The 25,688-nt window shown below is 48.7% G+C and overlaps 2 protein-coding genes across 47 annotated transcripts in view; both read right to left on the bottom strand.

Moving 5' to 3' along the window:
- Positions 1–20,793, bottom strand: part of LOC120833537 (LIM domain only protein 7) — a 38,287-nt gene extending 17,494 nt beyond the window's left edge. For 32 of the 44 annotated variants that reach the window (XM_078090776.1, XM_078090762.1, XM_078090743.1 and 29 more), the window contains exons 1-6: positions 10,455–10,934; positions 10,068–10,174; positions 3,926–3,956; positions 2,750–2,863; positions 1,702–1,918; positions 865–1,114 (exon numbers count right to left, since the gene is read on the bottom strand). In XM_078090776.1, the coding sequence (XP_077946902.1) occupies positions 865–1,114; positions 1,702–1,918; positions 2,750–2,863; positions 3,926–3,956; positions 10,068–10,174; positions 10,455–10,832 (1,097 nt within the window). In that variant the 5' untranslated portion in view covers positions 10,833–10,934. Of the gene's footprint in view, positions 1–864; positions 1,115–1,701; positions 1,919–2,749; positions 2,864–3,925; positions 3,957–10,067; positions 10,175–10,276; positions 10,414–10,454; positions 10,935–14,786; positions 14,857–17,015; positions 17,087–17,300; positions 17,528–17,728; positions 17,798–20,375 lie in introns of those variants that run through there. The other 12 variants (XM_078090753.1, XM_078090781.1, XM_078090772.1 and 9 more) reach the window with 6 other exon arrangements.
- A 1,083-nt stretch (positions 20,794–21,876) lies between these two features.
- On the bottom strand, positions 21,877–25,286 carry uchl3 (ubiquitin carboxyl-terminal esterase L3 (ubiquitin thiolesterase)). 3 transcript variants are annotated; one of them, XM_040200709.2, is made up of 9 exons: positions 25,136–25,285; positions 24,942–24,953; positions 24,099–24,227; positions 23,772–23,928; positions 23,302–23,387; positions 22,967–23,014; positions 22,802–22,877; positions 22,641–22,699; positions 21,877–22,560 (listed from the first exon to the last, which is right to left on the bottom strand). In XM_040200709.2, the coding sequence occupies exons 1-9, from the start codon at positions 25,175–25,177 to the stop codon at positions 22,477–22,479; spliced, it is 693 nt and encodes a 230-aa protein (XP_040056643.2). In that variant the 5' UTR covers positions 25,178–25,285; the 3' UTR covers positions 21,877–22,476. The 3 variants fall into 3 exon arrangements, with proteins under 3 accessions (XP_040056643.2, XP_077946917.1, XP_077946916.1); XM_078090791.1 differs by having other exon boundaries at positions 24,699–24,953; positions 25,136–25,270; XM_078090790.1 differs by having other exon boundaries at positions 22,641–22,877; positions 25,136–25,286.
- Positions 25,287–25,688: the final 402 nt, after the last annotated feature.

A 25,688-nucleotide genomic window follows, 5' to 3' on the forward strand; every position in this document is an offset into this window, starting at 1 on the left:
TTCCCCGGCGGCAGCACAGCACGCCAGTCACGCAAAGAGTTGCAGAACCACCTCAAACGAGACGAGATTAGCCATCATCAATGAGACGCACGCTCAACAAAACAAGCTGTAAAAGAGGCAAAATATTGATTTGGGGAGGTAATGTCGCCAAATCACTCCTCTCAGCTGAGGCGCAAACAAAAGGCGTGCTGCAGCAAAACAAAAACCTCGAAACAAGTCAAACAGAAAGCACTTTGAGGCGAGTACAGAGCTCTGTTAGACGCATCACACTACAACCAAGGGCGTTGCATCATGGTTACTATCAACCATGCAAACTGAGGGTAAGAGAAGCGCGATAGTTTGTGCTCATCAGGCAGCCACACCAAGGTCGCTCTCTGACCTGAGGCCGGTCACATTCGGTTGAGGAGCAACATTGGGGGACAAGGTGACCGTGGGCTCAGGGCCCCCGCCGGCCTTGGGACTGACTGGCACGGCGAAGTTGACGGGCGCGGCCGGGGAGGGGCTGTGGAAGCGCCTGCTGGCGAGGTCGTCCAGGACGAGGTCGGGGTCCGGCCGCTCGGCGTCCGAGTCGCTGCCGCTCTCGTACTCGTGGGCCCACTGCAGACGAGGCGCGGGAGACGCGCTCGGAGACTCCTGGCCGGTGCCTTCGGAGAAAAGCCTCCTTTGGCTGAGGCGTCCCACGGTCCACGGGGAGATGAAAGACAACACCGGTACACAACCAACGGTGACCATTCGACACAACAACAACGACACCACGATCACCGACATGACGGCAGAAGTGACGGCGTCAGACCGGGGGGGGGGAAAGACCTTTGTGTGCAAACACCTGGCGTATCTTGGCGTTGAGGAAGCGTGTCGCCCTACCTGGTGAGCGTGGCTCCGTCCTCGGCGTAGGTGGGGTTGGCCCAGCTGCGGCGGTTGTCCTCATTGCGCTCAGCCCGTTTCTTCCTCAGTGGAGCGGGCACGTAGGCCGAGGCTTTGTCTTTGGTGGGCAGGAACTGGTTAAACTGGGAGCTGGCCTTTGGCGTGAGGGTTACTGACCGGCGGTAGCTGAGAGCGCTCTTGTTGTCGGCCATGCCGAGGAAGGAGTCGGCCTCGGTGTCGCTGAAACAACCTGGGGAGACGGGGAGGAATAACAACAAAAAGGAGGAGTGAGGTGTGAGTGGAGCAAAGAGCGCTGTGGCGTCTGGCGGGACTCTGGAGGAGGAACAGTTGGAGCAGGGTGGGGAGCGGAGGCCTCCTCATTTACAAGCCCTTGAGGAATGTCTCACTTCGCGGTCCTACATCACGGGAGGGGGGGGGCACCCTGAGATCACTGACCACTACTTCAACCTCACTTTTGTCATGAAACAAGATTGCAGATCTCATTCTTTGGATACTTTTTCCACTGAAAACCTCCACTTTCACACCACTAGATGGCAATAGGTGTTTGTTTTCACTGATGGGAGGCAACTTTCTGGCTCCGATGCCGCAAAGCTTTCCACTTCACAAATATTTGAAGTTCTGGACAGAACCAAGCTGAAATTTGAGAAACACTTAAATGACAATCTGCAGCTCGGATGTGAGGGGCGCGACACGAAGCAACATGCTGTGATCTGTTGAATTCCTCAAAGTCAACTTCAGATGGGAAAAGGAAGCGGTGAAGAGCAGAAGATTTGGATTATGTTTGCATAGAGATGCAAAAGAGATGAGTTGTCTTACCCTCGCTGCTGCCTTTGAGAGTGATGTCAGAGGAGATGCTCTGGGTTCCGGAGCCCAAGGAGTCCAAGCTGTCCCGGGAGTCGTCTCTCCAGTGACCTCCTGCCCCTCCTCCCTCCTCTCTCAGCTGGAAGGGCTCCTCTCGCTCTGCGCACCAGCTGTCTCCAAAACCGCTGTCTCTGACGCTGACGCTTTTTGGACCGGACGATTCCTGCAGAGCCTTTTATTCACACACAAACACACACAGACACTCACAGTCAGACAGGCTGGCAAGTAATATTTATCTCAGCGGTGTGTGTGGGGCGGTAGAGGTCTGGCCTCGCGCTCCTGCACACTGAGTGACTGGACATGCTCCTGTACAGTCCATAAGAGACGATGCATTCACTGACATCTCTGTCAAAACAAACAGGGTCGTGCACCGTGTGCCTTTAATGGCTATTTACTCTCTGAGGACGGCTCTTGAACACATAAGCAACCCCAAAGCCCCTTTAACCGGCGGAGCTAAGAACAAGCCAAAACGTGAAAATGTTTTTTCAGATCTGTAATCCATCAAATCCTAGCAGACAACACAAGTCCACAAACTAAACCCTGGCCAACCCTGCGCCACTGAACCCGGATTATCATAGCTAAACGTACAAGGCGGCGAGGTAACCGACTGCTATTACCGAGTCAGTTTAAATCATAGGGGACTTGCTCACCATCACCTTTAAATCCTTGTGAGAGCAAAGTGCCAAATTCAACAACTAAATGAGCACAGGGTCAGAAAACAGGCTCCTTTCAAAGAGCAAAGCTATTTTCCCCTGCAGATACGAGCCCACTGGGCGGCCGTGCTGTAAACACGGTTTGAAATAGCAGAGTCAAGGGATGGGGTCATCTATGACGAAATAGGATTGGGTTTTAGAGGCCCGAAATCCAAGGTCAGTCTGCCTTTCTTCCACACATAGTGTACATACCGGGGGAGGATACAGAAATACGCTGGGCACTGGCCGTAAAAAAAGAAAGGATCGCATTTAAGTGGTTTCCACGATGGGATGATCATCCACTGTTTTACCTTGTATAGTGCAGTGCCCAGTAAGCCCTCGAACGCCTTCAAATTCAGCTGGGACCCGTCATAGAAACCGCCACACTGAGATCTTCTACCAAGCCAGTAAATGGTGATCAGCACCTGGAAAGGTGAAAACAGGTTGTTATACACAGCATGTGGAATGAAGGTGGAAGAACTACAGTCAGCGGACAGTATCAGGTCAAAGCTCCACCCTCTGCCCCAGACCGTGAACGCTGCACCAGGATCAGCGGCGGATATCACTGCTCCTGCTCCCAGGCCCATCCAGAATACTCTGGTGCTGTTTGTGTGTTGGGCCGGGCAGGTAAACGCACACACTCATCGCTCCTTTGCAACGTTTTGCTCTTCCCCATTTACACGATACATTTCAAACGGACGCGTCAGCTATTTGGTTTGTGTCATGTGGACAGATGGGGGATTATAATGTCTGTTTGATCAAACACGATGGAGCTGTGATGACAAATGCTATGCACTGTGGGGCGAATTAAACACTCTGTACTTTAAGGAGGAAAACTTGTTCCAGTTTCAATATCTTGGTCATTGTCAATAAATGTTTCAATATAGAATAAAAGCATTTACATTTGACATAAAGCCTACAGTGGGCCTTTGGTTGGGAGTCGTGCAATGAGCCCATACAATAATTCCATCCACAAAATTAGCCCGAAGGAAGATTAATATCTTAAATTGAGTGTCTGTCTGTATATTATTTTTTCTCTCCCTTTCCGTTCACTTTCTGTCACAAAGCCCCCCAAAAATAATGTAATGTACGCATAAAGAAAATTGTTATAGTCACATATTGTGTTGTTTTATATCAATTGTCATCTTAACAATGACATTAAATGTTGAAGTGACTATGAAGGTATCACATTAAAAGAGTATCCATTACCCACAATGCACATAGCCCACAGCTGCTTGTCCCAAATATAGCTGAGGTGCTACAGAGGTCAAGTAAACTCATCCCTTTCTAATTGCACAACTCCAGAATCCTTTTTATTTTCATTTCGTATACTTAAAGTCTCGATGGGTATTGAAGGTATTGCACAGCTCTTGGGGGCATCAACAGGCTTTATATACACGCATGTAGGCAGTAACTTCCCCTATACGGGAATTCTATTTTTATCAATGAAAACAAGCTATTTTTCTTATATATATTTTTCCACTCACATTTTTCAGCCTCCTGTCGGTCTCTTGATGCCTGCGAGAGAAAGAGCACACAACAGACGTGTGTGTGTGAGAGAAAGTGACAATAAAAGAACACAGGGCATGCTTGTTGGGTGCTGAAAGGGCTGGAAAGTGAGAGCACAATCCAGACCGGCTGCCAGCCCTTCGCCCGCTCGCACACAACAACACGCAGGCAGAGAAACAAACACACATTTATGGAAAAAATAATTGCGTGTTTTATGTGCGCGTCTATTTTTACACTAATCGCACAAGCAATCGGCGGCTGTAAAAACAGCTAGTTAAAGCCGAGGGGCATAAGGAATGATTTTGTTTCTGATTTCCAACGATGTATCTAATAAGCGAGGACCTCCCCTGTGAATGGCTGTCCTGTTGGAGCAGCGCGGCCTCTCACGTGCTCCTCCTGTGCAACCAGACTACGCTCCCAGTGTCAACCTGCACGCCTGACATATTCCTCTTTTGTCTCGTGCACATGGTGTACCTGCCTGAGGTGAGCGCCGTGTGTATTCAGAGTGGTCGGTAAACCGCGGTGGCCGTAGCGCTGACGGGGGAAGATTTAGATCCCCCTCAGCAGCTCTGCACGCCACGCATTCCGTAATACGAGAGTCACACGCCACTCTCTTCCCAGGAGCACTCGGGTCCCTTTCCCAGCATGCGACGCGCGCCGCGTGTGTGGCGTCGACACCTGAGCCGCGTCAGTCAAACGTCAGCTTTATGTGGGTCTCAAGTTCAGGAGGAGGAAGCCCACCGAGGACGGAGAGTTGGACCACATCATTTCAATCAGGGCCGAGACATTAGCACTGATGCTGTATAACTGCGACGTATTTCATAACTAAAGCATAACCATGTTATCGCCCTTATAAATATTCTAGAGAAAGGTATTTTTTACTCATCAAACTTTATCTGACAGCTATAGTTACCCGACGGATTTCACATTAAAAGCACTGGATGATTTAGTAAAATACAACAGACTGGTAAAGACAAAACCACTGGGAAACGGAGCAGATCAACTTTCTCACCAGCGTGCGTCACGGTCGGGAGTGCTAATGCTAATTTGCCAGCGGCGGAGACCGAAATGGACGGTTACCAATTTACAGCAAATTTATAGGCCCAATAAAAGAGGTGGGAGGGAAACAAAAAATGCCCTCTCTCTTGTGTGGCTTGGAACACTGTCACAACGCCTAAGATTACAGCGGCGTCGGCCGGATCCCAAAAAATATAAAGAGCTCTACACCAAAAACTACCAGCGCGCTGCTTCTCGTAACGCTGATTTATGGCTGATGGGGGCAGCTGAACAGAAGGGGACGTATATGTACATATATAAATGGGTATTTCCAGGCTTCCAAAGGAGCTTCTGGACTACTGAAATCAGCTGACAGCTCATATGATGGAGGGTAATCATGTCATCCGAGTAACACATGTAAATTCTGCACAGAGAGGACACCATCGGTACGTGTACATGCACACACATACATCGCTATATGCACATACACTGGATGACGTCGGTCATGGGATTTTATTTTTACAGTCTTTGACATTCAAACTTGTTTTTATGAGTAACGCACTGTGTTCAGTGGCTGTATATCACTGTATCTTAGTTCTCTCTCGTTGCAGGCAGACCGCGTGTCTGGAGGAGTGTGTTCTGCCAGGACAAACCAACCAGACAAAGAGACCCACACGCAACCGTTGAAATGTGAACGTTGGACAAACAACTAATAAGCCAACGTAAATGATTCCCACTTCCCGTGTGCCGCGACAGAGAAAAAAATGTCCCTCTCTGTTTGAGGTCGGAGACCACAGGATGGGTCTCCATCCATGCACACCAACCAGCCGACAACATCCCAACACAAACAAACCCTAAATTAGTGTGTGTGTGTGTGAGACGACAAGCATTCGTCTGCCATGAAGGTATCTTGCTCTGCAGCATTCACCAACGCCACGTGTGACCTCCAACACCCACGCTCATTTTTCTAAAGAAACACTGGATTTAAAGACACGCCCAGCCGCTCTCCCCGAGTGGCCCTGACAGACCTTCCATGCAGGGTGATGGGTGGAACCGACGGGTCGGAGCATCATTGTGCTTATCGGAGACACTGCAGCCTCTGTGCGGCACACATATAACCCCTTGTGCTGTTTTTACACGGCGCCGGCCGTGTCTTTATTGGCCATTCTTTCACAATCGGCCACAAGAAGTGACGGCGGCGCCACCGAACCACACCCCGACTCCTACCACACGGGCCACTGCTTTCTCCCTGCGCACAATGCGCCGAGCGCCACGGCCACATCACGAGTAAATCCTGATAACAGGCGGAGTAGAATTTGTTTTGGAGACAGCACATTCCTTCAGGTACATCAAACATTTGGTTTGATCCCCGGCCAGGGATGCCGTTGCGTAAACGGAATCATCTAAGAACGCGGCGCGGCCACTCCTCCGCATCTATTGTTTCAAACGGCTCGTTGGCATTCCACAAAGTTTGGATGTGCCGGCCGATCCGGTACGGTTTCTTTTTTTTTTCGGTTTGGAGAACAGTGAACCCGTGTCAATAATTTGCTTAAAAATCTAGCGGTGGGAAGGAGCGAAACTTTGGACCCCTCTCAGCGGGGGACTTGTTTTGACAGCTCATGCAGCCAAAGCTGGACTCATACGCTCTTCCCCTCCTGCAGGTAATAGCACTTTGGTGAAAAGCGCCCCATTTAAAGACGTGGCACCAGCGTAATACGCTTCGAACCAGCGTTAACTCACAACATCCCGTAGCTGTTGCGTAACGTTGTCGCTCATTCGGACTCGTGTTTCTGGTGCCCTGATGAAGGCAAGTCAACTCTCTTACTGAGGGCTGATGTTACATTGTTATCATAAAGCCTGTTGTAGGTATTAAAAGTAGATCCACACGCTTCTTTACATGCAGTGAGGTGTAAAGCATACAATGGAGGTGCACACGTTAGGTGCAAATACCTCAGAATTGTACATAGTAATTGAGTTAATCTACTACTAATGTACCACTACCAACAGCTAGTTCTCTGGGGCGCATTACAACGTCTGCACAGTATGAGATGAGAAATGCTGATATTCCTGTAGGAGTACTTTGATAGAAACAGGCTTGAGGAGGGTTAGCACAAGGCTCAACAAGTACAGCAGTGCAGTGTGAGAACAAACACGGCAACATCCACCTTTAAGGGCAGATACACATCAGCATCCTCACCACATTCAGACCTTCAGAGCAACACTGATCGTCTGACCTTTTCTGTCGCCAGGGGAGACCTGACGCGTTTGAGCCCTCTTCTTTATGTCAAGGGCTGAGGTCCCCGTCCGCGCTCGACTTCATGCTGCTGAAATCTCCAAATGGCCGCTAAGTGCCTTTAAAGGAAGTGGCCCGGGGTTAAATTGAGCACTTTCCGACGCCGTGATTCATGCGAAGCACTTCGATGCCCTCAGGCCCCATTTCCTGGGCAGCTGCTACGTACAGAGGTGGTCTAAAGCAGACTGTGAATCACAGGTGATAAATCCAAGTCTGATCTGGTCACTTTGGTCGCTGATAAACGTCTTTATCAGATTGCAGGTTACACAAGACGAGGCAATAGAGCAATGTGCGCTCCAGATGGCGTCGGGGCCAAAACTACAACAGCCACCAGGCTCAAAGGTCAACAAGGAGATATAATGATCTTTTATGGCTGCCGTGACAACGCGGCCCGGCGTAAGTTATACTGTGCTCCCAGCACGCCTTGCTTCAATATTAAATGCATATCTGACTCAAGCTTTAAGCATGAAGGAAGGTACTGAGAACTAGATCTCACGCACCAACTACCAACTAAGAACACATTCATCTCAGGTCAGAGAACAAGTGTTGAGGGACAGTAAATAACTCATTTTGTTGTATAGCACCTTTTATTCTAAGTAGATGCAGATTAGGGCTGAAATGTATTATTTCCTCATTCATTGTTGGGTCTTTGGAATACCAAAACCTTTGAAACGCCATTTAACAAGTCAGAATATGTCTGTTTTTTTCTGGATAAATGAATAATTTAATATGGTACAATTTACACTGTTTCAACCAAAAGAAAAGCAAGAAAAATGAAAGAAATGGAAACATTCAAATGTATAAAGGTGCATAACAACAGAAAAGAGTGAAGGCTTCATGCATCAGTGATGCCTTTACAAGAAAAAGGAAAGTTACAGCACCAACACGATAACAGCCTACTGCTGACGACACGGAGAACCGGGAAGCTGAGCAAAGCACCTGTCAGACTGGGTTCAAGGGAGTGGAGGTTGGACACGCAAAGACAGCTGATCTCTGTGTGTGTGTGTGTGTGTGAGTCTCATTTGCCTGCAGGCTCCGATAAGCCTTCGGTGAAATAAAGCCATTGGTTGTGCTCGTCTGCGGCCATGTTTGGGATGAACTCCTCATGTTACTCCGTGTGTGCCGTCTCTCTAGTACCGCAGACGGGGGACACCACAGCGTTTCTACATCTACAGCCCCGATGAAACAAGCTGCATTAAAGAAGTGACTGGAAATCTTCTTGAAGCTGAGAGTCGGAGCAGCTGCAGGTTCATCAGAAACTGTGTGACGTGTTAACGTGTTTATTTCTCTAAGAAAGGGAGAAAAACACCATCTCGGGCCGGCAGGAGGTATTACACGAGATCCAAACCACATGTACGGGGGGGGGGGCACACTATTAAAAGCTCTTGTCAAAGTGACCCCCGGGTCCTAAAATTAGAAAGTGACCCCCCCACACACACACTCCCCCAAAACACAGCATGCAGGCAAACATGTTTTAGTAACATGTCAGCGTTCACCGACGTGAATCTGGGCGCCATTCCGTTCCACGCTGTGAGCGTCCGTTTGGGATAAAAGTCATTTACTGCCCGTTTCATAAGAGACAGATAATGCCAGAGGGGAAACGTGTGATAAGGCCACAGGTGATCCAAAGATCGCCTCTGTATTTATGAGCCTGCGTGTCTCGCAGAGGGTGTGTCTGGGTGGGAACACGGCATTCAGATTTGTTTATTCAGAGTTCATATTGCACAGTACGTCTGCCTCCCTGTGTGTGTGTGTGTGTGTGTGTGTGTGTGTGTGCTTTATGACTGCCGTTGTGCTACTGAACAATGACTGACAAGAGCCCTGGGTGGATCGTGGGAACAATGGTGTTCCACATTGTGGCGACGTCTCGGAGCAGCAGCTCAGAGACACACGCACTGTGTCCCACGGAGCGATGTACTCGCAGTAGCGCGCTCATCTACGTGGGGTTTAACAAGCTGCAGGTACGAGCCCTTTAGGCTTTGTGAAACAGCCACACGGAGAGAGTGTGCCACTCTGACTGCGCTGCGAGCTCAGTGTCACACTCCTGCTGAGGCGCACCTGTGTGAAATAACAAAAAAACGGAACAGGTTGTTCGACATACCGCGGGCACATCCAACCGGCACGCAAACGCCAGTGGAGCGGCGGCCTGGGAGGGAAAAAGTGTAAACAGTGTCTCTGTGTGTCTTTGTCCTGAGCTGCTCACTGTTCAGAATAAAAGCTTTCTCCACGTTGCCGTACTGCCATGACGGGACCATTTTGTCGTGAGGTTTTGGCACCATAAAGGAAATCACCAGGCGGCACCAGCGGACATGCTGGACGGCACGTGCTTCCTCCTTCAAGGACGTGTGGTTCCATCAATCTTAGAATACACTGCTGCTGGTTTCATTAGCAGTTGGAGTGCTTCCATCCTTATGTGAACCGTTTATGTCATTGACTGTGCCACCTGTTATTTCTGTACACATTACCTCTATTGACTGTCGCTCTCCCTACGGTCTCTTCCGTTTGTTCCTTTAACCCAATAAAGGTTGATTTAAAGGCATTTTGAGATACACAAAAAACAGTGAATAGAATAGAATGGAGTTTGGCTTTTTCGTGGCTGCTCAAGAACACAAGAAAACACGCGGAGTGAAAATAATAGCGAAGTGCAGCTTTAACCACGCCTCCCACGAGGACACACGTGCTGCGCAATTCCTCGTGTGGGAGAGCCACACGTTTATACTTTAAGCGTCAGCACAACTGGAAAAACTACACAAACCAAGGAGGGCGAAACCGCAACTTGGCCCTCGACTCGGTGAACGGCACCAACGGGCCTCTGGTGGCTCAGCACTTACTTGACTGTGACCCTCGTGGATAAGTCCTGGAGATCTCCGGGGTGGAAGAGCTGCGCCTCCTTTAGTCCCAGCTTCCGGCAGGCTTTGAGGAAGACGTTGAGGTTGTCCTGGACAGAGAACGGAGACGCGGATGAGGGCTGTCCACCTCCAGGAGGCGAAAAAGTAAATCACACAAGAATTCTCTGGCAGCGGAAGCCGCCTGAACTCACTGCTTCCAAAGTTCACTTTGCCAGAGAGCAGAGACACGACGGGGAGGAGCATGTGTGTGGCAAATAAGAAGGGACCCAGTGCACAGCGCACACACACACACACAATCACCATGGGGGAGGGAGGGAGTGGGTGGGAGGAGGGGGCATGGCAGGAGGTGACGGACGGCAGCAAAGCTACCTGTGGGACGGGTCGGGGTAGGAACACCCTCTGGGCAGGAAGGATGACATCAACGTCAGAGCTCTGCACGACCCACCCAACCGGCTGTGCCAGTGTGGGAACCCGACACACACACACACACACACACACACACACACACACACAGAGGCACAATGGCTGCTGCGCTCTCCTTCTCCTCACACCCTGAAACCGTCCCCTCCCCTTCCCGTCAGGCCCTTCACTCCAGAATACCTGCGGTGGAGTATTTTGGAGACATTTGGTTGCTATGATACAAGAGGTCGGCTGACAGAAACCGATGGGAGGACATGGGCGTGTCCTCGACGTGTCAATCATTTCATACTGCCCACAGTTGCATTCGCGTGCGCGACAAAAAGACATTTGGTTTGTTTCTATAAATATACACTCATCTTTCCCTCCCACCGCTCCTCTCCGGGGGAGAGACTCCTCCAGTGCTGCTGCCGTTTGGCTTGTTCGCGAGTCGGCACTTCCTCTGGGACACAACTCCTTAGGAGGGTTTCATGTAATGACACATGGCCCCAACGTGGGTTTGGAATAATTAAGGGGTAGCTAGTTCTAAATTTAAATGGCAAACATGCTTGTTAGCAAATGGCAGGGACAGTGTTGACCTCTCTGAGCAGTAATCCCTCACTGACAGCTTCGCTTGTCCCTCAACAGCACTTTGCTGGGCCCTAGAGGTCACGCTTGGCCCTTACAGGCCAAGGCCCATCTGTCAACAGGCACCGGGGTCACCCATTATTCATTATAACAGGAGATGTCTTCTCTGCCTCTGCTTTCTACTGCTAACGGACCTGACAATGGGCAGAGCAGCGTCGGGTAACTGCTGATGGCATCGCTGCAAACAGTGAGTGTGACCTTCATCTCTCTCACCTTGTGACCCCGCGACTCCTTCACATGCACGTTTTACAGTGACACCTCATTTATCACCTCGTCGTCGGAACTCTGTGTGTTACATATGATCTAAGCCCGACACACGCTGATTTTTAAAGTAGAAGATAATTAGTCAGTGCTCTCTGGTGGACAATCTATGCAACTGTGACTCAGACATGATGCTGCTATTTCTGCAGCCATTTTTCTCTCCCCGACACGTAATGAAATAAGAACAGAAGACTAATGACAACTATATAATGTACTGACCCAGATGATTTATCAAACTGGGTCCTGGTAAAACTGGCTATAGAATGGTATAAAAGCAATGATGGAAGGCCCCTGGTCTAACCTAATGTCAATGAGGCCTGTAGGTATTACTGTAATTCAAGCTCAAAGGGAATTACGAACACACTTAAGCGACCGGCCCCAGAACATTTAGAGATAATGATGTAGAAGGAATGTTATGCTGACTTGTGCCTGCACATAATCCTGCTAAATATGCTGCACCCATCCAGCAGCCTCCTAATCCTCTCATGCAGACCCGAGCAACCCCCCCGCCCCCCCCCCCTCCGCGACATTAAGCACTTTCACACAGAGAGTCAGAAGAATGGACTGCAAGGTGTCCGATTCGGATCCTTATTCCGGTCCAGTCGTGGTCGCTCTGGTTTCTTCTAATGCATTCTTTGTCTAAGATGGGCTTTCAGTACAATTACCCGCAACTGACCCCTTTCGCAGCGCTTTGACTGCCAGCTATGGTCAAAATATCAGGCAACTCTTGTGACAATAAAGAGATGGAAGAGATGGAATACTGGAGCCCCTCTCCCTTTCCCCCCAGCTGTCAGATCCAGACATAACACGCAGCCATACAACACAAACAGAGGGACTGAAACACGGCCGGATGCCTGTCATTGCTCGGATGATTACACAGACATTTACAGGAGTAAAAACACCCTTGGGGGTCATTGGAACTGTCTGTTTATCCCCTCCCGCTGCTACCTCTACTCCCAGAGGAGTTGGTGCGTGCGGAAACATCCAATTACAGTGCCGCGGCGGTGGGCGGAGCCCGGGGGAGTCTTCTTTGACTCCGTCCCTGTGGACTCAACCCGGGGATCCAGATCCGGACCCCCGCTCACCTTCCGCTTCCTGCTGCAGCGGCGGTCGAGGCCGGACCGGGGTGAGGAGGCACCAAGGGGGGGCCATGACCCGAACCCACAGCTGGCTGACTGCGCAGCCACAGGCAGGAGAGGTGGACCGACATGGGAAACGTTCCCGAGGACACGAGTGAAGCCAAGGAATAGTCCTGGGTCTTCAGCCAATGTTGCTAAATATTTTGCAAAACCGCTCTTTTCCATCCCCAGGCTTTTTGTTTCCGCTGGCAAGTCTTTGAGCGCTGCATTTTCAGGTAGCAAAACTAAATCCACAGCTTTGACCCTAAGGCCAGGACACGTTCCTGTATGAGCGTTGACGCGTTGGCGGAGGGGCGATACTGTGTGTCTACATCACAAACACACTGCTCGTCTGTCTTATTCTCCTCCGCGTATAAACTTTGAGCACGCTAGAAAATGCAGCGGGGATGGATAGAACACACGAAGACAAACCCGAGACAATAATCTGCTGAGGTATACAATCAATGCTTACACGGTTTCACAATTTCAGAGAACACAGCTAAATTCCAGGACATGGGCGAGTGGAGAGAGCACTTCCAAACCACACATTTGTTTTACTGCTTTGTCTATTTGCGTGTGTGGATACCTTCTCCAGACGTTTGCATAATGCCTCATTTGCATTATCCAACATACATTCTTCTTTTGTTAACCCGTTTACCGCAGTGACCCCTGAATGCTTTTCTTGGCGAGAGGGAGCAGCGCTGTTTGCCTTTTGGCGCCGTCTCCCCTTTTCTCCGCGCGGTCGGCAGTAACCGATCGCCGACCGGGAGCCTTCACGTTTAGAGAATTTATGATCAGGTGGATTCGAGGGTGAGGGGGAGGTTGGTCAAGTCCTCGGTAATACCGGGGTCCGAGTCCCGTTACCTCGCAGGTGTCCAGCCAGTTGCTCTGCAAACCGTCCAAACCGGGCTGCCGGTAGACCTGATGGCACCGGTTCGGCATCCTGCGAGTAACGCGTTTGCTCCCCGACTGAGTCTCTTCTACTGCAGGCTCGTCGATGTCGTGCCAAACCCGTCGCGTGTTTGCGAGCCCACGCCGCGCTGGGCCCGGCTGGGTTGGGGTTTGGGGCTCTCTGTAATTCCTCCAGACAGCTGCACTCAATTACTCCCACAAGAGAGCGCTTTGTGAAGGATGGGTTTAAGAAGGTAGGGTTTTCAACCCTCTACTTCCCCAGCACTTGCGTCCAGACACTCCCAAAACATTGGTCCCACTGTGGCCCCAAAAGGGCCTCAATTTGCAGACACTGTGGGCTGTAAAAAGGTGAAAAGGCTTGGAAGCCCTGCTTGAATAACAGGTTGTTACGTGAGCCCTCGCCCGACCTCCCGTCACTCAATCAAAAACGTAATTATCCTCAGCGGCACAAAGACCTTTCTGTCTGAAATGACTTTGATTGAACGCAGCCTCCAGCGCGGCAGACATCATTTTTAACGTGCGCTCAAATGCGGCCGTTGGCCTTTCAGGCAGCTCGGCGCTCTCCAAAGTTATTAGCGCGGACGGATATGCGGAGCGACAAGTCACTGAGGCAAAGGCCGCTCTCTCACTGTGCACTCGCACACCACCGCGACCGGAGGGGAGGTCGGATGGGCGGCTGAGGGTACGTGGATCAAAAATGCGCATTTTGTTTGTGTGGCGCCTTAAAAAGGTACTCGAGACACTTTACACGATGAGGAGTTAATGCAATAAACAATGGGAGTAATAATATGAAGAAGGGCGATGACATAACGCTGAATAGTTACTAGCATCACAGGTTGAAGGCAGCGTGGATGATGTGTGGTCCTTTGAGGAGGGACAGACATAGTTTCATGGAGCTATGCATTTCTTTTTGTTTCATGTTGTGTTTTAAATGTATGGAATCGTTTCTTCTAAAGTAGAAACCCCGTCCTTTGTTGCATGGCCTATAGACTTTTTATTAATATCAATATTCTGAATGGTTTTATCTCTATATGAGCTAAACCTTTTTTATATGGCTGTAGACCAGATTGTCTTATTTATAGTAGCGATATACAAAATACTCTCCGGAATAAATACTTATACTTATAATACATGCACACAGTCCAACAGGAACCTTTGACCCAGCCTGTATCTCACTTTCAGATTGCTGCAGGTCATCAAGATGACGCCTCATTTACATATTTAAACAGAAAGTTTCAGAGGACTCATTTCCCTTCATGATAGCAGTTTAATAAAGACGTCTGTCCAACATGTCACCCGTTCCAACTGAACCTAACGCCCACGCGACGTTCTGTCTCACATTCAAGCTGAATCAAAAGCGACTCACCAGGCCAGCGATGGGTGTGGGCAGCCGGTTAACCCTCCTGATAAGACCCGGCTTGATCTTGTTGATCAGACTGCAAACAAAGGAAAGGGAGGGATGGCATCAGGGGGAGGAGGAGGAGGAGGAGGGTGAAGTGAAAGCACTCGGCCGTCGGCTGGTCTGGTCTCACTGAAGCCAAACGTGTTGCAAAGCCTCGGTGTTGTGTGTTTACGACTGTGTTTAATGGCGGCCACCTGGCTACGGTTTAGTAAATGGCCGGCGCTGCACTGTGATGTAAACACGTCGGGTCCTCGGCTCCCGAAACGTACCCTCTTCTGCCGGTAGAGCCAAGCAGGCACGGGCAGAAAAAAAAATAAAAATCACTTTTGGATCACAGAGGAATTAGCGGCAAAATTGACTCAGAATAAGGCTGCAGTTTATGTTCAATCTGCAGATTGTTGGCGTGATAATGACGTGTTCTGAGCTACACAAAACACCAGGAATCAATTTTACAATTATAAGGCAATGTCATTTTTCTTTTACAACCAACGGTCAAAAAACTCAGTAATAGCACGTGAAGATTCAACGTGATCTCCAAAACCTGTTCGTAAACATGTGTACGAAAATCTTGGACATACAAATTGGTAACAATGCATAGGAACTGGCGGTGGTTAACCACGCCCCTTGAGTGGACAACATGGCGGACCATGTTGGATTCTTGAGTGAACGTCTCTCCGCCATGTTGGATTTTTTGAGGGGGTTAGGGTTAGTATTCTATTCTTACAAGTTAACATTGATTTCTCGTTAAAAATGCAATCATATCACTTTATTTTACATCGTCAGACTTCACAGAGTGTGTTTACGGGGTGCAGGTCCACGTTCACTTTGAACAGGGTGACGTCATCAGTTGCAGTCCGTATCTATTTAGTATGTATCACTACGAAATTTTCGTAAACATTTTTACGAACAGGTTTTGGAGATCAGGCTGGAAGATTGGCTCCTTTCAGAGTTATAACATCACATATATTATTGAATGTCATTCGATCCCCCACACGGTATTTACACGTTTCTTCATGTTATTCGATCCTTTGTTTCTTATTTATTTTAAGTCTTAATTTGCAAGTAAAAAGTGTAATATCAGAGTTGCACAACAGACAGACGACAAAGGGGCGGGGGGGGGGGGGGGGGGAATAGAATGCAACAGGAATGTGATTCATTTAGTGGTGAAACAATAGAAAGCGGCCATGTGCCACCAGATAACACCAAGTAGGATGTAATCATGTGTGCGACCCGGACCAAACATTCTTCTCCCAGCGGCTGTGATAACCACAACACAATGGGAACTCGGCCTGAGTCTCCAGGTTAAAGGGATTTTAACCCCGCGCCCACCTTTTCCTCGCACTGCGGGAACGCCGACAGCCCCCCCCGAGGCCAAGAGTGTCCACGCTGCTCCCCAGAAGAGAGCAATCAGCGGAGTCCTGCCCGGATCAGCAGAACGCGGAGCTTTCTGCTTCACACGATGCTGATTGGGGTCTGAAAAGATTCCGCACGGGCCGCTGGGATTTACAGCTTCCCGCTGATGCGTGCAAATCACAAGGCTGTGTTCATCCACACACGTACCAAACGGGACATGATGCTAACGCTGTGTTCCCCCTACCGTTGAACAAGCAGGGGGGGGGCGGTACCATCAGGGGGGAAACTCCTCCGGTCCCATTGACGATGTCTATTGAAAATGACTCTCTTGATTTATTCCCAAGCTCTAGTTTCATGACGGTCCGTTTAACCGGAGCACGGTCTGCTTTAGGGTGGGGCGAGTGTGATTGACAGGCCTCCACCAATGCCGTCCACCGCGTCTCTCGCGTTTCTCCTCAGTAGTTGAACTACGGTCACTTTTGTTCCCTGGTTGCAGAACACCAAGATGGTGTCGTGCGTGAGGCAGAACTCCACTTCGGTCTATGGCATCACAGTAAAGCAACTCAACAGATCTGTGATCGCAAAGTCCTCTTGAAACAGATTCGCATCCTCAAACAAGAGACACGGAGAGACGATCCAACCCCGGGGGCATCGGGTGACAGCCCGACGCAAGCTCCACTGCGCCGTCTGCGAACGCTGAGAGGCTCGATTCATGTGGCAGACAATCAAACAGCCGCCCGGCGGGGGGTCGGCCTGGGAAATATCAGCAACACGGCGCAGAACCTGGCGGAGAGCGGGAGGGCTTCCAGTGGAACGAGTGGCTGGAGGGAAAGTACTTACTCGCACAGCAGAACGCCGTTCTCCAGCGCCGATCGGAAGTCGTCGCTCCAGAATCTTTTCTTGGTTACTGCCTGCAACAAAAAAAAAAAGGGATACAAAAACAGTGAGGGAATGAGCGCGAGGGGCTTGGTGAGGAGAGGAGGCGGGGGTTATAGTGGCTGTGTGTGTGTGTGTGTGTGTGTGTGTGTGTGTGTGTGTGTGTGTGTGTGTGGAGCTCGGAGAAGAAAGGTAGGATGTGGAGAACAGTAGCAGAGGAAATGAGAGGTATTTCCTTTAAGTTCCTACAGCGTCTGCGGGACAGAGTTGAGCGGCGTCCTCCAGGTGTCCCTGCGGACCCTCGGCCTGCCCCTCGCTCGGCTGCTAAAAGCCGCCGGTGGAGCGAGTGAACCGAGAGCTGCGGCGAAAGGACGACGCTGCCCGAAGACCACGCGGCTCCCGAGCATCTGGAGCGCTGCAGGAGCACAGCGGCGGGCTGGAGCCTCATGCCTTTCCCATGATCTCAAACCACCAGCGCGGGAACACCAAGAGTCATTACGCAGCCGCTGCGTGCGCGCACATGCACATGCACGGACACACACACACACACACACACACACACACACACACACACACACACACACACAGTGGATACATTGAGACAAAACCCCTGGATTTTAAACACAACATATACGGTTATAGCCGTTGATTCATGCAGTCTGTGTTGTATAACTCACACTTCCTGTTTTTGTTGGAGTGTTTCCATCATCCGTGTCTTGACCAATCAGCATCTGAGCTGCTAAATCACACGCAAATCCCCAAACAGCCAGAGGGTGTACTTCAATTCTGCACAGCCGGCTGTATTTAATCCTCTGCGTTGTAGAGAATACAAAACAAAAACAATGCTCCTCAATGCTGTGCAATGTGTGGAAGACATTGAGACATCCTGCGTCTGGATCCGTCCCAAACACCAGTCTCTGGACTCAGCGGCCGGCTCTCACCACACGTTACACTGCAACCACTTTCTGAGATATTTATACAAAATGGTCCCAGTCAAACAAACAACACGAGGCTATCGGTGGATTGTGAAGAACCCTTCTGACCTCACGCGCCGAGCATGTGTTTGACTTTAAGTCTTTCACTTAGGGTACAGACAGGAAAGATGAGCGCACCTTAATTACTCTGCGAGTAGAGTCATAGAAGACAGCTGCACGAACACACACACACACACACACACACACACGGCAAAACAAGTCAAATGATTCTGACAAACCAAATTGGTGGGATGTGCCTTTCCTTTTGAAGGGAAGGGACAAAGCAGCAGCAATTACAGGCACAGCTAAGTACAGGCCACCATTTGTTAGAAGCTCGGCGTAACCGGAGTAGTACAAGCTCACTGGAGGACATTGTTATTATCATTTCATTTTTTGACACAACGTCCTGCTACACCTCTGACGACCCCCCCCTGGGTAACACGAGATGGCCTCAAATACCCTCCGTAGGGGATTAGACCACACTGTGGTAGATTCAAGTATTTCCACAACACGATGAAGCTGATGTTTGGAAATACTTGTTACCTGCTGCTCCTTCATTGACAAAAATAATGTCACAACCAGACGCTGGACACAGGGGACACAGACAGACGAGCAAAGCTGCAAACACACACACACACAGAAGCCAACGTCAGGTACAGGGCAGTTGGCATATAGAAACTTAACCCCCGCTGTTCTGTGCGTTCAGCTTCATGAAAACAGAACCAGACAACACAGGTGGAGACGGTGTCTCACCAAAACAGAGTGAATAGTCAAGATTTTATCTCCCGGCCCCCTTCTTTCATCTTCACTAGAGGCTCTCTCGGTCTCCGTCTCTCTCATCTCTGGTTTCCACGACAACAAAGCACGCAGGGCGGTTTCTATGTTCAGTGACGGCAAGAGGAGGATGAGCGCGCTGACCGCCGCAGCATCGCGTTACCTCTGATCGGCTGCCTTCAAAAATCACGGCGGACACCACAGGCCGTGTTATGGCGTGATCTTAAACCAGATGGGTGGCTGCCGTGGAGCCCAACAACCTGTTTTGGAGACCTATTCAAACTGTTTTGGGCGACACCTCCCTGGGTGGCTCCCTGAGAATCAAAACCTGCACAAAGGAAAAGCTGGCCCGGTGCGCCACATTCAGCAGCAGCTTCCGAAATATGAAACCGGAAAAAAACCGGATAAAACAGCGGTAACGACATGATTGAATTATCTGGCGTTATGACATTCTGCGCTTATGCATACGGGCCGACCATACCCATGACCTTCCGACCTGTAAGTTGCACAAACACGGCCACTTGGTCCTGCTCGTTAACACGTACGGCCTCTCCCGTTCAATTAACAAGGGGCTCTATTATCCTGCGCTAGGACGCGGCGCGGCCTCTGTTCAGCAGCTAATGCAGGAATGTGTCCATGTGACGGCCTCCAGACCATTTAGTCTAGTTCCCGCTCTCCTTTTTTTTTTTTATATAACAATACCACCAACCTCGGCGTGCACGCATGCCTTTGTTTGAAGCGCCATGAAGCAAATTCAAACAAAAACGTTGTCGACTCGTCGAGCGTGCCAGAGCACTCGTGTTTCCAATACGCCACAAGCCCTCTCACACCTACACCCTTAATACACTCGGCCTGCACCTTTTACCTCTTCAACCTGCTTCCTGTGCAGCGCCCCCCCCCCTCACCCTCACTAATCCTCCTGCCCCCCTCCGGCCCGAGATCATGCCCCCACCGCGGCGCACGAGGTAAACTGCCACAATGGGCCAGTGTGCGAGTGTGAGAGACACTGATGTCACATCGGAGGAATTCACATTCACCCCCCCTCATGAAAATTAGAACAATATTTGTTTAGTTGCAGCCTCCCCGCTGGGGAGGGGATTTGCGAGACGAGGAAACATAATTTAACTCGCTTGTGAAAAAAAAAAAGAAAAAAAAGGAGGAAGAAAGAAAAAGAGAGAAGGAATGAGAGTCTGGATGGAAGGATTGGATGATTTTGACATCAAATGGAAATTAAATGTGGCTTTAAAGTGGATGAGTGATTTTTTTATCTGGTTTGCATTTGGAATTCTGCAACAGGAAAGAGCCAAACTTGTTGAAACCTCTACTCTATGCATGACAGCTTCCACAGGAATGGTTAGAAACAGCGAGCCATAACGTGAGACTGCCTTTCCTCTGCTTCTGAACTATTGCAGCAATGAAATGGTTCTTACGCCACATGATGCATCAGGTGTCATAAAGCGTGGGCCCCCTGCTGAGAGTCGATCAGTCCCGATAGGAGGCATCTGTTCACAGACCACCCATTTCGATTCGGTCACACCTGATAGTTCTTCCCAGAGCTGCCCCGGTGTCCGCTCACCTCAATCCATCTCTGCGCCTCCACGTAGGCTTCGTCGCAGGTGACGGCGGACTGCTCGCGCCACTCCATCACGGCCCGTCGGTGTCCGCGCGGGACCCGCCAAAGGCCCGCATATAAAGCACCGGGCGCATCCAAGGTGGGCCGGTCCCAACCAGCAGGTCTCCACGCACGCGCTTAGGGAAACAAAGGGCAAAACGCGTCGGCGAAACGTGTGAGCGAACTACTCACTGGTGAAAAATGCCTCCTATTGTTCCGCGTCGCCGCCTGAATGCGAGGCGGAGCGGCGTCACCTGGCGGCGGCGTCACCTGCTGCTCCCGCCCGGCGCACCTGGGGGGGCGCGTTCTGTTCTCTGTTGCCGCCGCGCGTCACAGTCCGACTGCGCGCTCCAGACGGGAGGGATTCACTTCAGGTCTGAGCTTAAACCCGCGCGAAGGCTTGAGCGGGGGAGGGAAGGGGGGGGGGGGGGGGTTCAAAGTGGGGGTCCAGGGACCACCCACGGGTCCTTCCAGGTGAACGCACGCCTGCGTGGGCCCGTTGCCCCCCGGGGGGGATTACTGTGCCAACCAGCCCCCCCGCAGCTCCTCGGTTTCGGCTGGAGAACAAGCGCTTCATCAGGCGTTAAAAAGTTGAGTCCTCCGATGAACTCGCTCTACTTTGAGGAGTTCTAATCGAATTATTCGCGCTCCTGCAGCGCCACCCGGCGGCGGGTCGAGCGATGCGGGGCCCCAAACAGAAGGGACCGTCTGCACCGTTACACCTTCATCGCTTGAATTTGAATCAAATTTGAATTTATTTTTTCGAACATGTATAAAAGGGAGAAAGAAATGTTACCACTTGTACACACAAAGAAAATACAAATTATTTAAAAAAAATAGAACAACAAAGAGCTAAGACAACAGAAAAAAGAGGAGTGGGAAGAAGCATAACTTAGTAATATCATTGTTAATGCAGCAACTTGTTTCAGTCAAATTAGGATGAATCGGCTGTTACAACATTTGTCTGGTTGAATTTAACCGGCATGTTTCAAACTTCTCAAAAGTCACGCCAGTGGTGTAAATATCTTACATGTGATCTATTGTCCCATTTCTCACTAAATTCCCATCGTTGAACCCTCAGTACACACGGGAGTCTTCATATTTTAAATATCTTCTCAGTATACCAAGCCGAGAACTCAAAGGGTCGTCTCCACTCTTTTCTTGCGTGTCCCTAACTAGCGAACTTTAACCCGGTGTCGGTCCCCTCATCGTTTTACCTCGTCAGATCACCTCAATAGAACATTAGCTTCTTTTTAATTCACAACAAAATACTCAATGTTGTATTTTACAGATGTGCAGTGTGCTTTCCGTTATTGTACTTTGCTTTCTATTCCAGATTTCTCTATTATTCCGTGGAGATTCCTGATACGGCTGCTGACAGAACAACAGCAAAGTACAATTTATAGATTTCCAGAAGGATGAAATACTACAATGCTTGTGTTACAGAGAGGATCAACAAAGGAAATGTTTAATAAATTTGCCTTTTATTTGACATTCTTTTTAAGAAAATGTAGACACCTTCCAGGCGCCTGTACAGCCTGCGTCAGCTTTTGATCATATTTTTACTGCTTTACAACAGCAATAGGATGTGATTTTCAAAGCTATGACTACAATTAAAGCCTTGTTAAATACTTTTATCCAGCTGTTGTTGTTTTTTTTTTACAGGATTGGACATTTCAAAACAAAAGCACCAAGTGCAGTATGCATTGTTGAAGAAAGTTATATTTTTCAATTTCTTTCTTAATTGAAACCAAACACTCAAACAAGTGCCGCGTCAAGTTAGCACAGCCGATATCAGTTTACAGCTACAGAGGGTCCAGCAGAGGGGAGCTGGAAGAGTTTGATCTTTTACAGGAAATACTTTTAGCCCATAGCAGCACTCCAATTCCCTTAGAATTTAGAGTGATTCATACCAAAAATGGAACAATACTTCAGAATGATACCGCTGATATTTTACGATAGTCCCCACAGATATTTTGCGCAAAGAAAACAAAATAAATCCAACATATTCAGCACTTGAGAATGTTTGGCAGTCGAGTTGTCCTTTATTTTCCGAGGGACAGAGTTAATCTTTGGAGAGGGCAATGATGGTGAAACGCAGCTCTTGAGGGTCGCGAGCCATGAAGACCTTACAGACCTCTGCAGCGTCCTGCAGCGGGGCAATCAAACACATCACGACTAGCAACTCAGTTTGTAGAACACTTTGCCTGTTTTAGGGTGCAGTCTCACCTCCAGGAAACGATCTTCGGAGGTTTTTCCGTGAACAATAGGGAAAGGCTTCCGCCCATCTAGATTCATACAAATAAATTTAAAAAGCTTATTTAGGTCATTATCATCAACAATGAGACAAGGGCGGCTGCATATTTTTGATGGGACGGTGGTTGACTCACCCAGTTCATACAACTGTCCTCCCACATTCACAAAGGCTATAAAATGAAGGTTCACTTTCTCATCTAAACTCGGGGCCTAAAACAGAAAAGATTTTAAGTAAAACGTTCCTAAAGGTGGTGTCGCGGTTTGAGGAAATCCTCCTTTTACTGGATCTCCATACAAACCTCAGTCTGCCCCTCCTGTGCACTGGATTCATGTGTAACACGTATGCTCTGAAACACAAAGTAGGAGGAAGAGGCGATGAGGGTAAGCAGAGGTTCTAGATAGTTGACTTCTTTTTTTAATAAATGGCATTGTTTCATACTCCTTTGACCAATCTTCTGCACAAGGCCAGTACTACTATCGCCTGACAGCTACAGAGCTGTTACGCTAAACTACCAATTAGTCAGCTGTCGCAGAGATAAAAGGTCAAGGGACAAAACAGTTTCTCATCTAAACCTTACTAACAGCTACACGACCCCTTCCGTCAACAAAGACCTTATTTTCAGGGTTTCCTTACCTCGTCTTTTTCCAGGAAGGCTGCCCTATCCGCTGCGGTCATTTTGGACGTTTGTTCAATAAACTTCTTCAGTGGAGAGTCGGACTCTGAGGACAAAGGACCACAAAGATTATGAACACATTCATGTCTCTTTTGTACGTGTCATCTTTTGGAACTGCTTAAAATACACTCAGAAAGTAATACTAGTAATCGGCCTGCTCCCTTAGAAATGCCACTGAACAATGTTCCAATGTTCCTTATGTTTTGTACTGAATTATACAATGCCACAGCCCAGTTTGTCAAAACTAATTTAACTCTTTAAATTAAAATGAAACGTATAGAATGGGATTAATAGTGGATAGTTTGATCAACAACGTGTCTCTGATACAACCTAATCTGCTGCCGTACAACGGTCTTGCGTCGATGCTCTCAAATTGTGAGCTTGGGATTCTTTCCCCATCTCTACCATCGAATAGGAATTAAATACTCACCAAATTCCAAATGAGCTTGGTTGTTTGCCACTGCGTGAATTAATCCTATTGTTCCACAGGCGTTTCCAATGGTCTGCTTGATGAAGTAAACGTCAGGAGAGACCTCCTGTTGCTGACCCTTGAGCTTGTCCTCCTCTTCTTGCTTGAAAGCCTCATACTTCACAGAAGGAGGACAGAAGACAAATAGCTGGTGAGTATTGTTTTTTTATACCATGGACAGGATCCTGTGCAACATGTATACAACCTGTTGAGTCCCAACATGCAGATCTCTATTACGGTCTGAACATTCAGCCAATATATTTGAAATCAGAGAGGAATAAAAGGCACCTTGTCCGTCACCGGGAAGAGAAGGAGCACTGCGCACACTGGTCTTGGGACCATGCCGAGAAGCTCTGGATCCAATCCGTAGACATCGCCAAATTGCCAGGTTGGTCTCATTCCCAAGCAGTTGACGAACTACACAGAAGCAGACGGTTTATTTGTACGCATGCAAAGGCGTGAAGGTAACCGAACAACATCGTAGCAAGGTAGACGACTTGAATGCAAAGTCAAGCTGTGTGACCGCTGGCTCTGGATGCAAATTATTCCTTTACTGTGCAACATATTAAAATGAGATAAATTAAACATGACAATTCAAGTCATTGTTATTACACTCAAAGGAATATCCTCTCCTGTAAATGTTGCATTTCATACCATGTATAGGGAAATTAGGAATTTGCCAGAAAGACAGGTTTTTAAATCAAATCCCAAGCAATTATTGTTCAATAGCCTATACATTTACTGGCAACCTAATTGTCATATGTACAATTAAACCGGATCAATATCCCTTTTTCATAATGAAATGAATATCCTTGAACAGTGTCTCCGTTTCTCCTCGATAGTTAATGATTTTACAAATATCAAACTACAACAATCCTGACGACCCACCCTCCACCCATTGTTACATGTGGTCAGCATTAGTGTGATTACTCCGATGCTACATTGAGGCCACGGGCCACAGGTCAGAGGTCACACTTGCAGTTGGATGATATGGAAAATGTCGCCGGACAGCTGCACGTAGTTGAATGATGGACGTTACGTTGGCTGTAACGTTAGCATCGATGCTGGGCAGGCCTTGTCCCCATGTCGCTGTTTATTAAGACCCAAATTACATCAGAAGAAAATTCTCACCTTGGTCATGACCTGGAATGAAACCACACAAATAAAATGATTAATAAAATGTGTTACGGATTCGTCAAAGCCGCCACACCGGCATTGAGCTTTTGTTCCAACGGCTAGCTAAATGTGAGCTAGCCCTCACATGCTTGTATATGAATGGCTTCGATAAAAACAACAAAGTTTGAAGAAGTATCGCCAACACGTACTTCTGGATTTGACTCTAGGGGCAACCAGCGCGGACTGTCCATTCTGAAGTCACGTCAACAACTACTTTCCTGCCAACAAAGAACTACACCGCTGAAACTGATTTGCCCGAATGTGTTTGACAGCTCACATTCACTTCCGCGTGAGGAGAGTCGCCCCTCGCATTTATACAATATGCAGGGGTTCCTTCTCCTTCATAAACCTGAACTACAACACGCTTAATACTTTACGCCTTACAGATACAAGGTACGTGCTCTATAAACATCCTTGTTTTCTCTTTTACTACCGTAGATACTTGTGTCATGGGTCTTTCTCTGCAATAAAAAAATATTTTAAAATGTGCCTCCCACACTACCCGAAAAGTGGATCATTCCAGAGTCGCAGGCATCTTTTAGACTTTGGAAAGACTTCATACGGGATTTAGTGGCCCCAGTCCCGTTCAGCTCTTCATAGAGCAACACCTCGCCCTAGCTATTAACAATGGTCGTGTTTCCAGTCTTATTTATTGATAATGTTTATTCGATAATGATGAGGAAAAATGAAGATAAAAAAAAT

The sequence above is a fragment of the Gasterosteus aculeatus genome, chromosome 16, assembly GCF_964276395.1.
Source record: "Gasterosteus aculeatus chromosome 16, fGasAcu3.hap1.1, whole genome shotgun sequence".
NCBI classification, from domain to species: domain Eukaryota; kingdom Metazoa; phylum Chordata; class Actinopteri; order Perciformes; family Gasterosteidae; genus Gasterosteus; species Gasterosteus aculeatus.

Excerpts from the sequence above, each read along its gene's own strand:
- uchl3 (XM_078090790.1), bottom strand. The coding sequence starts at position 25,177 with ATGGACAGTCCGCGCTGGTTGCCCCTAGAGTCAAATCCAGAA. Across the intron at positions 23,388-23,771 it reads CCAAGCTCATTTGGAATTTG|AGTCCGACTCTCCACTGAAG; the intron begins GTGAGTATTTAA and ends CTTTGTCCTCAG. Across the intron at positions 22,878-22,966 it reads CACAGGAGGGGCAGACTGAG|GCCCCGAGTTTAGATGAGAA; the intron begins GTTTGTATGGAG and ends TTTCTGTTTTAG.